The sequence below is a fragment of the Megascapheus bottae genome, chromosome 34, assembly GCF_031878675.1.
Source record: "Megascapheus bottae isolate mThoBot1 chromosome 34, mThoBot2.hap1, whole genome shotgun sequence".
Taxonomy (NCBI): domain Eukaryota; kingdom Metazoa; phylum Chordata; class Mammalia; order Rodentia; family Geomyidae; genus Megascapheus; species Megascapheus bottae.
In genome coordinates, this window is record NC_143542.1 from 3,465,529 (window position 1) to 3,479,205 (window position 13,677).

General features: G+C 51.1%; 1 protein-coding gene across 2 annotated transcripts; it reads right to left on the bottom strand.

Moving 5' to 3' along the window:
- Positions 1-439: 439 nt before the first annotated feature.
- On the bottom strand, positions 440-13,677 carry Tmem130 (transmembrane protein 130). 2 transcript variants are annotated; one of them, XM_090324064.1, is made up of 8 exons: positions 13,446-13,677; positions 9,879-10,184; positions 7,493-7,652; positions 4,705-4,871; positions 3,947-4,031; positions 3,322-3,524; positions 2,620-2,732; positions 440-1,560 (listed from the first exon to the last, which is right to left on the bottom strand). In XM_090324064.1, the coding sequence occupies exons 1-8, from the start codon at positions 13,531-13,533 to the stop codon at positions 1,411-1,413; spliced, it is 1,272 nt and encodes a 423-aa protein (XP_090180190.1). In that variant the 5' UTR covers positions 13,534-13,677; the 3' UTR covers positions 440-1,410. The 2 variants fall into 2 exon arrangements, with proteins under 2 accessions (XP_090180190.1, XP_090180189.1); XM_090324063.1 differs by lacking the exon at positions 9,879-10,184 and having other exon boundaries at positions 13,446-13,625.

Sequence of the window (13,677 nt, forward strand, 5' to 3'; positions counted from 1 at the left end):
GTATCTTATTTCTATTTCTATAGGCCATATTCCCAAGTGCCAGGTGAACATGCTCTTGGCCAGGGACACTTTTCAACCCAGTCTTTATGGGTGTGTCTGTGTCTACACGGAAACCTGACTTTAACATAGGTCAGGCTTGAATCTGTGGAACATCCCCCGACGCCTACTTGTCTGGGGTGAGGATTTCTTGGGTGAAGCTTGTGGATACCGATGGCTGCCCCTCCCCAGATGCTGACTCAGGTGAGAGGATGTGCTCACAGGTCCACAAGTTCCCCACAGGTGACTACCTGGGATCTCCAACTGGGCTGCAGGTTCAGGTAATGTGGAGTACCTGAACCCTCTGGGAACTTGAAGGGCTCTCTCTTGTGGATGTCTTGAGGCATCTCCTCAGGCCCTAGTGTTGCACTGGTAAAACAGACTCCACAACCGGGAGTCTGTGCTTGGCAATACTCAGCATTGAAGCTTTATTCAGCAGTAATGGCAGTATTTCATGAGCATGAGTTGTACAATGGTGCCAACGCTATTTCCACCACAATGTCCAAGAGCACAAGGTCACAGCACACAACCCCACCCCTCCATCTTGCTTATCCAGGTGCAGACTGCTGCACACAACTAGCTTAACCTGCATCTCCTTCTGCACCTGCTCTCCCTTGCTTCTCTGCCTACCCTGGTCACTCATCTGGAGGGGGAGAGCCAGGGCCACCTGCATCTGCTTCTTCCTTCTCCAGCTGCTAGTGAGGCAACTCACATCACACTCAGCCCACATCTTTAGTGGACACTGAATTTCTACACTTCAAAAATGAAGATAAATTTACAAAGCACACTTGTGCTCTCACGAAGTAAGTGGTCTTAAAGTAGGGCCAAGGACCTGCAGAAGCAGTGGGAGAAGCCGGGCCTCAGTGCTGTCAGGGCCGAATGGGTGGGGCCAATGGCCCAACCCTTACAGTTCCAGAGCAATTCTGGGAAGCCTGTGCGACATGGAATTTTTTTCTCAGTGTATTCCCATCTCTGGGTATCACCTTTCGCTTTGTATTCTGAACTGTCGGCGTTCTCCTTCCTAGTTCTCTAATATAAGCAGGATCACCCCAGGGGACAGAACTATAATCCCCTGATGAACAACAAATAGGCTGATATGGAATGAATGGTGACAGCTATATCCACCTGGGAGAGTCTCAAGAGAGCACACCACGTGTCAGAGACCTGTTTGGGAGAGGGCAGGGTTGGGGGACACAGAGAGTCTGACTATGATGGCTGGACTGTACAGAGAATAGCTAGGAGGATAGGGACTTTGTACAGGAGTGAATGGACCAGCCCATGCACAGGACTCCTCCTTCTAGGCAGCATGTGCCACCCTCTCCAAGGCTCCCAGTGAGTCATCAGGTAACACTGAGCTGAGCGGGAGCAGGGCACTCACACTGTATATGTTTTGACAGACTTGAGGGGAGGGAGCAGCCGGTGGTTCTCTCGGACGATTTCCAGGTACTCTGATGGTGTCTCCAGCCAGAAAGGTCCACAACACGACTGGCAGCAACACCTGACCCCAGAGTGTGGCTCCAGGTTCTTGTCAGACACGGCGGGGGAGAGGGAGAGGGGGAAGTAAAAATCAGCCACCTATACATCATTCACTGCTCACCTTGAGCCCAGTCTAGTGGCCTTAGGAGCTCAGCTGTCTGGCAACACCATGCAGGAATGCATCTGGCAGTACCCATACAAAAGTGGTGAGCAAGGAAGGAGATAAGTCAGTTTGGATACCAACTAACTCAGCAATTTGGGGGGGGTTCGATCATGGGACTTGAACTCTGGGTCTCGGCATTGTCCCTGAGCTCTTCAGCTCCAAGGCTACTGGCCTACCCCTTGAGCCACAGCACCACTTCCCAGTTTTCTAGAGGTTAATTGGAGATAAGAGTCTCAGGGACTTTAGTGCCCAGGCTGGCTTTGAACCATGATCCTCTGATCTCAGCCTCCTGAGTAGCTAGGATTATAGGCATGAGCCACCAACACCTGGCTAACCCAGCCATTTTGAACTTGGGGCCTGGGCTCTGTTTCTGAGCTTTCTCACTCAATGTTGGTGCTATACCATTTGTGTCACAGCTCCAGTTCCAGCTTTTTGGTGGATAAATGGAAATGAGTTATAAATGGGCAGGAAATATGGCTTAGTGGTAGACTGTTGCCTAGCATGCACGAAACCCTGGGTTCAATTTCTCAATATCACATAAACAGAAAAAGGCAGAAGTGCTTCTGTGGCTCAAGGGATAGAGTGCTAACCTTGAGCAAAAGGAGCTCAGGGACAGTGCCCAACCCCTGAGTTCTCACCCCTGGACTGGCCAAAGACAAACAAACAAACAAGGTCCTAGTTGGCTTTGAACCTTGATCATCAGCTCTCAGTATCCTCCATAGCTAGGATTACAGGCATGAGCTAACAGCAGTTCTGTGGAGTTTCCAGCTGCTCCCAGCTCTCAGGAACTTGTGTGTTAAGGCCTTAGGGATCAAACTCAGGGATTTAAACATGCTAGACAAGACTCTAAGCCATGTTCCCTACCCTCAGGGCCTTGTTCAGAATCCCCTCCAGGAATCCTGTATGGGGCCCTTGATCCGGCTCCCATCCTACCAAGCACCTACCTCCTCCATGTCCTTTTGCTGGGCGGCATTCCGCAGGGTCATGTACATGATGAAGGCCAACAGCAACGTAATAAGTGTGGCACATGGAAAGGCAAAAACAGCTGGCTGGAAGCCTGCCAGGGAGGAAAGAGATACCATGTATTGGGTAGACTCCATCTTGACATTGGTGTGGTGGTGTCAAGAGTTCTGGAAGTTTGGTGGTAGTACTGAGGTTGAGACAGTATTGTTGATGGTCCCGGGGTTGATATCAAGGGTAATAGGTTGTATTGAGGTTGAAGAATGCTGTCTGTGGTACTGGTAGGGTTTGATGGTGGTACTTAGATTGGTAGAGTGGTGGTGGTGATAATAATACAGAGATTGGTACAATGTCAGTGATGATTGTTCTAAAAGAGATTCGTGGTGGTACTGGGCTTAGTACAGCGTTGTCAGTGGTAGTGGAAGGGCTTGGTGGTGGTACTGACATCTGACATTGATAGAGTGCTGTCAGTGGTACTAGAAGGGTGTGGTGGTGGTACTGGTGGTGGTACAATGTTAAGATGGCACTGAAGGATTTTGCGGTGGCACTGGCATTGGCGGAGTGTCGGGGACAATACAGGTGGTAGTCAGGTGCTGGTGTGGATGGGTCAGGCCGTGATGACTAGGAGCAGTGGCTGGTAGAGATGGGGGGAGGGGTCTGTGCTGACAGGCTGAGGCGTCACTTACTGGAGGGCCACACCTGGATCCTGTGGTACTGGTGTGTCTTGCTGATGGCATTCTCAGCTCGGATGCTGAAGCAGTAGTCTCCAGGAGTGCGGAAGATGTGCGTCAGGTTGTAAGCTGTGCTGGACACTGACACAGGGTGGCACTCCCCCTCCTCCAGCGGAAGGCACTCGGGCTTGAGCCGCCAGCACACATTCAGTGGGGGACTGCAGGGAAACAGATGATCTTCAGAACTGGCTTGGCAAGGAGCAGAAGCCCAAGTGGACACGGACTCCGGTGTCCTTTCCAAGACCTGAGTCCAGTCCAGGAGCACAGAGTCACGGAGGGGGAACTCAGAATGTGAACTGGGCCCTGGAGGGTGTGGTATGGAACACAGGGAAAGAATGAGCACCCCATGAATGAGGAATTTAGGGAAGGCCTTCTGGAAGAGGCAGTGTGTAAACAGAAAGAAGAGGCTTTGAGTAGTCTAGAAAGAGCAAAGGCTCTCTAGCCAGGCATGGTGGCTCATGCCCATAATCTCAGCACCCAGGAGGCAGAGACAGGACAATGGCAAGTTCTGAACTAGCCTTTCTAAAATGAAAAAGTGGTGTCATGTAGAAGGGCATAGAGAACCCTCAGGTGCACTCACCTCCCCAGGAAATTCAAGGTCACTGTCATCTTTTGGAAGCTCTGAATGACAGTAGGCCCAAAGACCTGGATGCCTCGTAGGGTTTCTGTATAGAAATAGGAGCCATTAGACCGTCAGGACTCACTCAGGGCTACCATCCAGGAGCTCCCCACCCCAAGTTCTGCCTGGCAACCACCTGGTCTTCTCTTGTGGCCCTCTTTGGTTCCCATCTGCAGCAGGTGCTGGAGCTGACTCAGGAACGAGAAGCGGCAGAGGCCAAGTCTCTTGTCCCCTGGCTCTTAGCAAGGGCAAGTACCACTCTGTTAGCAGAGCCCAAGAAATCCCCTGCAGTAGCCCAAGTCCAAGAGAGCAAGGGGAGGGGGGCTTTGAGAACTGGCTCCCTGTGGAGTAGACTGAGGCCTCCCACCCTGCCAGGATGAGCCCCAAACACAGAATCTGGGAGTCAACGCCTGTGATTCAGGCTACTCAGGAGCTTAAGAGCTGAGAATTGGGGCTCAAAGTCAGCCTTGGCAGGGAAGTCTAGGAGACTTTATCTTCAATGAACCTCCAAAAAGCCACAAGTGGTAGAGCTCCAATAATGAATGAAAAAGCTAAGGCATAGCACCCAGGCCCTCACTTCAAGCCCTAGGACCAACGCACATGCACACACACACACACACACACACACACACACTATCAGTGAGAACCAGACAATTCACCATGAGGTGCCAGCTGGTGGGGCATTTCTCAGCTGACCCACACTAGCTGGGAAGACCCACCCTGCAGTTTCAGGGAGGCAGCAAAGTCACCAGTCTTCTGCATAATGGCCTTGGTGCCATCCGGCTGTGCCTGCTCCCACTCTGCCACCACCTTGAGCTTCACTGTGAAGGCTCCCATAACCGAATAGTTATAATAGACCACACCATCTTCTGTCACCATCTGAGTCCTGGGAGGCGACAAAAAGGAAGGAGGAGGAAGCTGAAAAACTGTTTCGTCTTCCTGGAACTTAGTGAGTTGTGGAACTTGTTAGAATAAGAGGCAGCAGTATGGTGACAGCCACCCCTGAGCACACCTTCCATGAGCTCACCAGCCAGCGCTTACGGTTAGCTGGCTCACTTCGCAAAGAAACTGAGGCCAGAGAAGGCAAGGAATGTCTTCCCCATCTTCCTCTCCTCTCTCCATGGGGCTCTGCTGTAGACGTCATGTTTGGATCCTCTAAGAAACAGATGGACATGGCCCATGGGCCCTGCACTGCAGGGGTAGATGGTGAGAGCCACCCACAGGTTGCTATGGCAACCACCCACTGCCTTCAGTAGTAGCACAAATCTGATTCACAAATAGTATTTGACTGACTGTGATTTTTTTTTTTCATCAAGAGCCAGGATGCCAGGATGCCAGGTATTATTCAGTCATTCACAGCTATAATCCTAGCTACTTAGAAAAGCTGAGATCCAAGAGGATCACAGTTTAGAGCCTGGGCATAAAGGTGCGCATGACTCCATCTCTAATAAACCAACAAGAATCAATATTAATCAGCCAGCTCACTGACTCACTCCTGTAATCCTAGCTACTCAGTTCACTGAGATCTGAAGATCATGGTTCAAAGCCAGCCCAGGCACTAAAGAACATGAGACTCTTATCTCCAGTTAACCATTAGAAAATGGGAAGTGGGGCTAAGGCACAAGGAGTAGGATATGGTAGCCTTGAGCTGAAGAGCTCAGGGTCAGTGCCCAGGCCAGGGTTCAAGCCCCATGACACCCCCCCCCCAAATCAATATTAAGTTGGTGATTGTCTTTGCTGGAGTGGCTTTGAGTTATTGTGGATAGGTAACCGTCACTTTGGGTGAAGGCTTTGGGTTGATCTGGGGAACGTACAATCAGAGCTTGAGGTTGGGGAGCTCTTATCTTTGTAATGGAACCCTTTTACAAATGCTTGTGCTTAACTGCATATCACTCCCTACTCCCATCACTACTCACACATGTAATCCTAGTTACACTGGAGGCTAAGATCCAGAGATTCACTGTTCAAATCCTTGCCTTGGCAGAAACATCTTCAAGACTCCATCTCCAATTAACCAACAAAAAAGCCAGCTTGGGCCGGGAGTTTGGCCTAGTGGTAGAGTGCTTGCCTAGCATGCATGAAGACCCGGGTTCAATTCCTCGGTACTCCACATACATAGCAAAAAGCCGGAAGTGGTGCTGAGGCTCAAGTGGTAGAGCTCTAGCCTTGAGAAAGTCCAAGGACAGTGCTCAGGCCCTGAGCACAAGCCCAGGACTGGCAAAAAAAAAAAAAAAAGCCAGCTATAGGAATGGCTCAAGTGATACAGTGCCAAAAATCAAGTGATAAGTCAGTGGAGCAGGCAGGAAGTCCTGCTCAGTACCTGGTACTGAATCTAGAATATTAAAATCTCCTGATGACAAGAATTTATTTTTGCTTCTTCCTACTGTCTTTCTAGGTAATTTCTTAAACAAGACATATATATATATATGTCTCCTTAATATATATATATATATATATATATATATTTTTTTTTTTTTTTTTTTTTGCTTGCCAGTCCTGGGCTTGAGCTCAGGGCCTGAGCACTGTCCTTGGACTTTCTCAAGGCTAGAGCTCTACCACTTGAGCCTCAGCACCACTTCCGGCTTTTTTCTATGTATGTGGTACCGAGGAATCGAACCCGGGTCTTCGTGCATGCTAGGCAAGCACTTTAACCACTAGGCCAAACTCCCGGCCCTCCTTAATATATTTTGATGCTCTGATTTTTCAATGTAAAATTTTCAGGGAAGCTATATCAGACCTTAACCATTGCAAAACTTCTTAAGAAGGTTTTATGAGAGCTGGATGCCCTGTGGTACCTTCCTTTTCTTTTATCCCTGCTCCTGCTGAGGCACTAATACCTGCCAGTGGCCGATATACTACAGAGACAAGGTCCAGAGATGGGTGTGTGGAGGTTCCCTGGGCCCTGACACTGAGCAAAGTAAGTACTCAAAGAGTATCTGATGGGAAAATGGGGGACAGTCTATAAAATACATAAGACAGCAGAGCCCACATGAGGCCACTGGCCATGGCTTTAGGACATTTAGAGGATAAATGAGGGATTGGGTAGGGTGGCTTATGCCTGTAATCCCAGCTACTTGGGAGGGAGGAGTATAAAAGGATCAAGGTCTGAGTAGGGCAAAAGTGTAAGACCTCCAAAAATAACAAATAGCCAGGCCCCAGGGGTTCACACTGCAATCCTAACTGCTCAGGAGGTTGAGATATGAGGATCTCAGTTCAAAGCCAGCTCAGACAGGAAAAGTCCAAGAGATGTTTATCTATAATTAACTACAGAAAGCCAGAAGTAAAGTGGTGGCTCCATCGGGTAGAGTACAAGCCTTGGGCACAAAAAGCTCAAGGACAGCACCCAAGTTGTGAGTTCAAGCCCCAGTATTGACATAAAACAAATCCAGCTAGGTGCTGGTGGCTCCCACCTGCAATTCTCAGTCATACAGTTCTTGGCATGAGGTCTTGAGTTCAAACCAAGAGAGGGAGAGGGAGGAGAGAGAGGGAGAATATATAAGGACTTACCCATCTCCAAAGTCCCAGTTGTAGAGAAAGGAGGCCGTCTGGAAGAAGTTGCTGGGGTCGTGGAGGACGAAGGTTACTTTAAGGACTGTCTTGGTGAGGTAGGAGCTGGGCGATGGCAGGGAGGTGTTCTGTGTGACAACAAGGTCCCCCACAAGGAGCTCTGGGAAAAACAGGAGAGGGGTTGATAGAGAGAGGGCCAGGGCAGGAGGATCCTGGAAGCAGAGTCACTGCGGGATGGGGATGGGAAAGGGGACCTTCCAGATTCCTGAGCACAGAGGCCTCCAGATCACCTTCCTGCTATGTGGAAACTGCTGGTGACGATGCTGAGCACCATGGGATGAGCCTGTAATCCCAGTTCTCAAGGAAAGAGGAACACAAGCTCAGAGCCATCATGGGTATATAGCAAGATCTCTCACTGATCTCAGTATTGTTAATAGTAATAGAACTAGAAGGAAATATACAGGCTTTAAAAAGAATCTTAGTGGGGCCAGGAGTTTGGCCTAGTGGTAGAGTGCTTGCCTAGCATGCACAAAGACCCGGGTTTGATTCCTCGGTACCCCACATACATAGCAAAAAGCCAGAAGTGGTGCTGAGGCTCAAGTGGTAGAGCTCCAGCCTTGAGAAAACCCAAGGATAATGCTCAGGCCCTGAGCTCAAGCCCAGGACTGGGGGGAAAAAAAAATGAGTTCAAGGGCCGGGAGTTTGGCCTAGTGGTAGAGTGCTTGCCTAGCCTGCACAAAGATCCAGGTTCTATTCCTTGTTACCACATGCATAGAAAAAGCCCAAAGTGGTGCTGTGGCTCAAATGTCAGAGCTCTAGCCTTGACAAAGCACAAAGACAGTACTCAAGCCCCAGGACTGGCCAAAAAAGAAGAATTTAAGTTTGAGCCAGGCACCAGTGGCTCACACTTGTAATCCTTGCTACTCAGGAAGCTGAGTTCACTGCCAGCCTGGGCAGGAAAGTCCATGAGACTCTAATTTCCACTTAACCATTAAAAAGAAGAAAGTGGAAGAAGCTAAGGAACGACTTCTCAGAAGAGGTAAGAGTGACAAACACATGAGAAAATATTCATTCAACATCCCTGGCCATAAAGGAAATACAAATACAACTCCACCTCAAAGTTAGATTGCTGACATCATGAATTTGAACAAGTGGGGGAAAGGATGTGTGGGAAAAGAAACCCTATTACATCATTGGTGAGAATGTAAACTAGTACAACCTCCTTGGACAGCAGTCTAGAGGTTCCTTAAAAACTAAACATAGGCCAGGAGTTTGGCCTAGTGGTAGAGTGCTTGCCTAGCAGGCACAAAGACCTGGGTTTGATTCCTTGGAACCATATACATAAAAAAAGCTGGAAGTATTGCTGTGGCTCAAGTGGTAGAGCGCTAGCCTTGAGGAAAGCCCAAGGACAGTGCTCAGGCCCTGAGTTCAGGCCCCAGGACTGGCAAAACAACAACAACAAAAAACTACACATAGACCTTCCCTAGGACTCAGCCATACCCCTCCTGGGCATCTACCCAGAACATCACGAGCCAGGATATGATAAGGACACCTGCACTGCTGCAGTATTCACAACAGCCAAGATAGGGAACTAGCCCAGAGGCCCCACATAGATGAGTGCATCCAAAAAAGGTGGTACCTACATACACACCGGAATTTTACACAGCCTTTAGGAAGGAGAATAGTGTCATTTGCAGGGAAATGGATCGATCTAGAAAAAAAATCCAGTGAGATAAGCCAAGGGCAGAGACAGACTGCAAATTTTCTCTCATATGCAGAAGCTACATCTAAAATACACTGGGACATGATGAATTATGCAAGACTAGGCATTCACAAACAGTGAGACCAAAGGAGCATACTCTGGGGAGGATCACAAAAGCACAATACCTATGTGCCTCTGATCATATAAAATAGTATTTATCAAAATAAACTCCAGGAAATTGAAGGGTCTTCCCCCGATGGCTGTTTTTGCTTTCTTTTTGTCTCAGTATGTTGGTTTATCCGTCTTTGGGAGGATAAGAGAAGGCACAGGAATGAAGGAATAAAAAAGGTTGAACAAATGCAGCCTCGATACTAGATACCATGTTGAAAGTGAATTATACTTAACTTGTGAATGGGGATGGAAAAACTGGGAGAGAGGAAGGGAACGGTAACATTGTTCAAAAAGAAATGTACTCTTTTCTGGATCTATGTAACTCTAACCCCTCTATATATCACCTCTATAGTAAGGATTAAAAAAGGAAAAGCTGGAAGTGGACCTCATTGAACAAGAAAGTTAAGGGACAGTGCCCAGGCCCTGAGTTCAAGCCCAGCGTGTGGTTGTCTGTGTGCGCACACATATGCACACGGAGACACTGAGCAGGATGAGCAGAGGGCAGCCCCTCACCTGTGAAGGATAGGACCGCGAAGCTCCTGGCCATGGGCTGGCACATCCAGCAGTCGGCTGAAGTGACCCAGACGGAGACTGGGAAGTCCCCGGGCACGCTGCTCACCACGTGGATGGTGGAAGTGAGCTCATTCTCCGTCTTGCCCGTGAGCATGAGTGGGGTGTGGATCCAGTGGAAATGGTACAAGTGGGCACTGGCAGGCAGGGTCAGACTGCTGTTGTCCTTGGCTGCCAGGGTGGCTGAGATAGTCATCTGTGCCCCAGTGGTGGCTTGGCCGTCAGTGGTGAGATTGAGCTCATACAGACCTAGGAGACCAGAAACAGGCTGTGTCATGGGGCTGTGGTGAGGAGCCCACTTAGGTGGGCATCTTACGACACATTCCAAGACCTCTAGATTGAAAGCCTACAAATCTATGTCCAGGCTGCCAGACACCTTGAACTTGGATGGTGCACACACTTGCTCTGCTTTTCCTGGCCTCAAGACCTTCGCATATGCTTTTGTCCACCTAATTTGCACAGATAGCTTCCCGAAAGCCCTCTTGGTATTCTTTCTCGCTCTGTGTTCAGGATACTGGATGAAGAAGAGACACTTCACGAGAGCTCCTTGAGGACAGAAGTCACGGCCATCTCCCCACTCAGTCAAGTGACGGCAGGTGGAGCAGCCCATCTGGTGCTGGTCCCTGTTCTCTCCGTGCTACTAATGAACCCCCTCTGTTGTGCCCCACCCACCCCCCCAGAAGAACCCAACCTCGCAGAGCACCTCGTTCCTGCCAGAGGGGGTCACAGGACACCTGTTGGCTCTGCAGAACAGGAAGGTGAGCTTGTCCTTGTGAGCACCACCCCCTCAACTCCTCGCCACAGTATCTGTCCCCAGCGGGGACTCTGGGTCCAGCCTTTCCTCCTGCCCAAGTCTCTGTTCTCGCTTGCTTGCTTGGACTGGCTTTGAACCATGGACCTCAAATCTCAGCCTCTGAGTAGCTAGGATTACAATGTGAGCAACATCGATGGCTAAAGGCTATGTTCTTTACAATTCAGTCAAAAAGTCCACAGCCCAGGCCACTGCTGCTTCCTTGGGCTCCTTTGGGTTCGGGGTGGAGGGTGGGTACATCAGCACAGTCTGCCTAGGTTTCTTAGAGCGCTCTTGGATGAGAGGCCACCCCTCCTTTCTCCCTCTGGCTCCTGACACCCCCCCTCCTCCCCAGCGGAGGAGGAGCTTGGGCCAAGAGGAGGCTGGCTGGCAGGTGGGGACACAGGGCCTCATGCTCATGGCCACTCAGGATCTGCTGTTAGGAGGCAAGGCAGCGGAGTGATGCAGATCTGTTGCCAAGGGGATGAAATCCGGAGGTGCACCCTGGGGCTGGGAGGGGGCGGGGTGGGCGGGGCTTTGGCTTGACTACAGCAGTAGCTGGTTTGGTTCCTGGAGCCCTCTACCGCCAGCCCTGTCTTTAGCAGGCCCCGAAGTGCTTTTTCTCAGGGTAGGTTTTGTGTGTGTGTGTGTGCCAGTCCTGAGGCTTGAACCCAGGGCTTGGGGGCTCTCTCCCTATGCTTTCGTGCTTAAGCCTAGTGCCTCTTGCAGCATTCTGGTGATTAACTGAAGATAAAGAGTCCCACGGACTTCCTTGCCTGGGCTGGCTTCTAATCACCATCCTCAGCTCTCAGGCTCCTGAGTAGCTAGGATGACAGGTGTGAGACATGGGCCCTGGATTCAGGTTGGATTTTCAAAAGCTGGAGCTTCACACCCTCTAAGTGATGGTGTTCTGGGGGTGGGGGTGAATGTTAGCTTTAGGAGGTGTCCAGATATCCAGGTTGAAGTGAATCATGAAGACGTGGACACTTGGCTATCTAGATTCATGCTTTCAGGTTTGGGAACCCTAGTGACCCTGCCTAGGTGGCAGAGTTTAGCCACTAAGAAAGGTACTTGAGGAGGACTGCAGGTGCCTGCGGGGTAAAGGAGCCAAAGGGCAAGTGTTACCAAAGCCTGATTCTAAAAAGCCTGATTCCAATTTACCATACTAGGTGGTATTTTCCAGAGCATGCCCACCACCAACCCTTTCAGATGGCACATATAGACAGTCCAAACACTTGTCAAATACTTACCTCTGGAGAACACAACCTGGAATAAGTTAGTGGGTACGGCACTTCAAACTTGTTGGGTATCCAGGATGCAACACATTCATGCGCTGCACCCCCCACAAAGTGTGGTGGAAAGGGATACCGAGCCCCTATTTCTCTGCCACTGTAATTTCGGCCATATCAAGAGTGTGGTCTGCCAGCCTGAGAGCCACACATGGATTTTGAAGAGTCGTTTTTTTGTGGGGTGTAGGGTGTGTGTGTATGTCTTGGTCCTGGGACTTGAACTCAGAGTCTTTTCAAAGCTGGGACTACTACTTGAGCCACATCTCTACTTCTGGCTATTATGGTCTCTTTTTTTTTTTTTCCAGTCCTGGGCTTGGGCTCAGGGCCTGAGCACTGTCCTTGGACTTTCTCAAGGCTAGAGCTCTACCACTTGAGCCTCAGCACCACTTCCAGCTTTTTCTAAGTATGTGGTACCAAGGAATCGAACCCGGGTCTTTGTGCATGCTAGGCAAGCACTCTACCACTAGGCCAAACTCCCAGCCCCCTATTATGGTCTCTTAATTGGAGGTTAGTTTCATGGACTGTCTGTCTAGCCTGGCTTCCAACGCTGGGATCCTCAGGAGCTCAGCCTCCTGTGTGGAGACCTGAGCAGCCCAGCCCCACTCCCTCTCCTTTCAACTCAGGCCATGCCGATCATTTCTAGACGCGTGACCCTCAGGGATAAGAGACTCCGTGTCTTCACGATCCCCTCCCCCCAGAAGGGAGCAGCCCATCCTGCGCAGCACAATTCCCACAGTATTCTCAAGTCATGCCTGACACGCAGGTTTCGCAGATTTGCACGGGGTCTTCCTTTGCCTGCTATTATTGGTGGGGTTGGGGATGGGGGAGCCGAGATGAAAATCACCAGCTACGAATTACCCTCCCCGCAGCTGCGCTCGGTCCACCCGTCCCTCGAGTCTGATCTCCCAGCGCGATGGGGAGGTAGGTACGGGGGTGGGCAGCACCTTGGGGTCCATTTTGGAAATCACTCCCAGGGAGGAAATGGCAGAATGGCTTCTTGGAGTTCTAGATTGGACTCCCACCCCCAACCCAATCCTCCATAATCCCCTTAATGGAAACCTTCACCCTAAAAGACCACATTCTTAAGGCAAATTTGCTGCGTGTTCGACCGGAGGCGGGGGGAGGGGAGGAGGCAGGGAGAACCCCACGATTGGGGTAGCGCAAAAGCCCACCACTGGCCCACCCGGGGCCTCCCGGCTGCGTCCCCGCCCCCCAGTGGGCACCAGGGCTCCCGCGGGCCCCAGGCAGGTGGGCGCGCCGGCCACGCTGCTGCGCGCATCTCCGGCATCGCCAACCCGAGAGGGACGAGCGGGCCCCGAGGGGTACCGGCGATTCCTGGTGGGGAGGGCGACGGGTGAAAGGGGAGAGGAGGAGGCATCGCTGCTCCCCGCCGGATGGTGGGGCGGTGGGCGGCGGGGCTCAGCGCCTTACCTGCGGCCACCCTCGCCGGTACTAAGGACAGGAGACAGGCGAGCCAGAGGCTGAGGCGGCCGAGGCGACCCCGGATAGCGGAGGCCATGGCCAGGCTTGCAGCGGGAGGCGCGGGACTGGAGCTGCGGGAGGAGGCGGCCTCCGAAACTCGGGGATGCCGGATCGTGGCGCGGAGCCGCCGCCTACAGCCCGTGGCGCGCGACCCCGGCCCGCGGCGCCGCGCTCCTCCGCG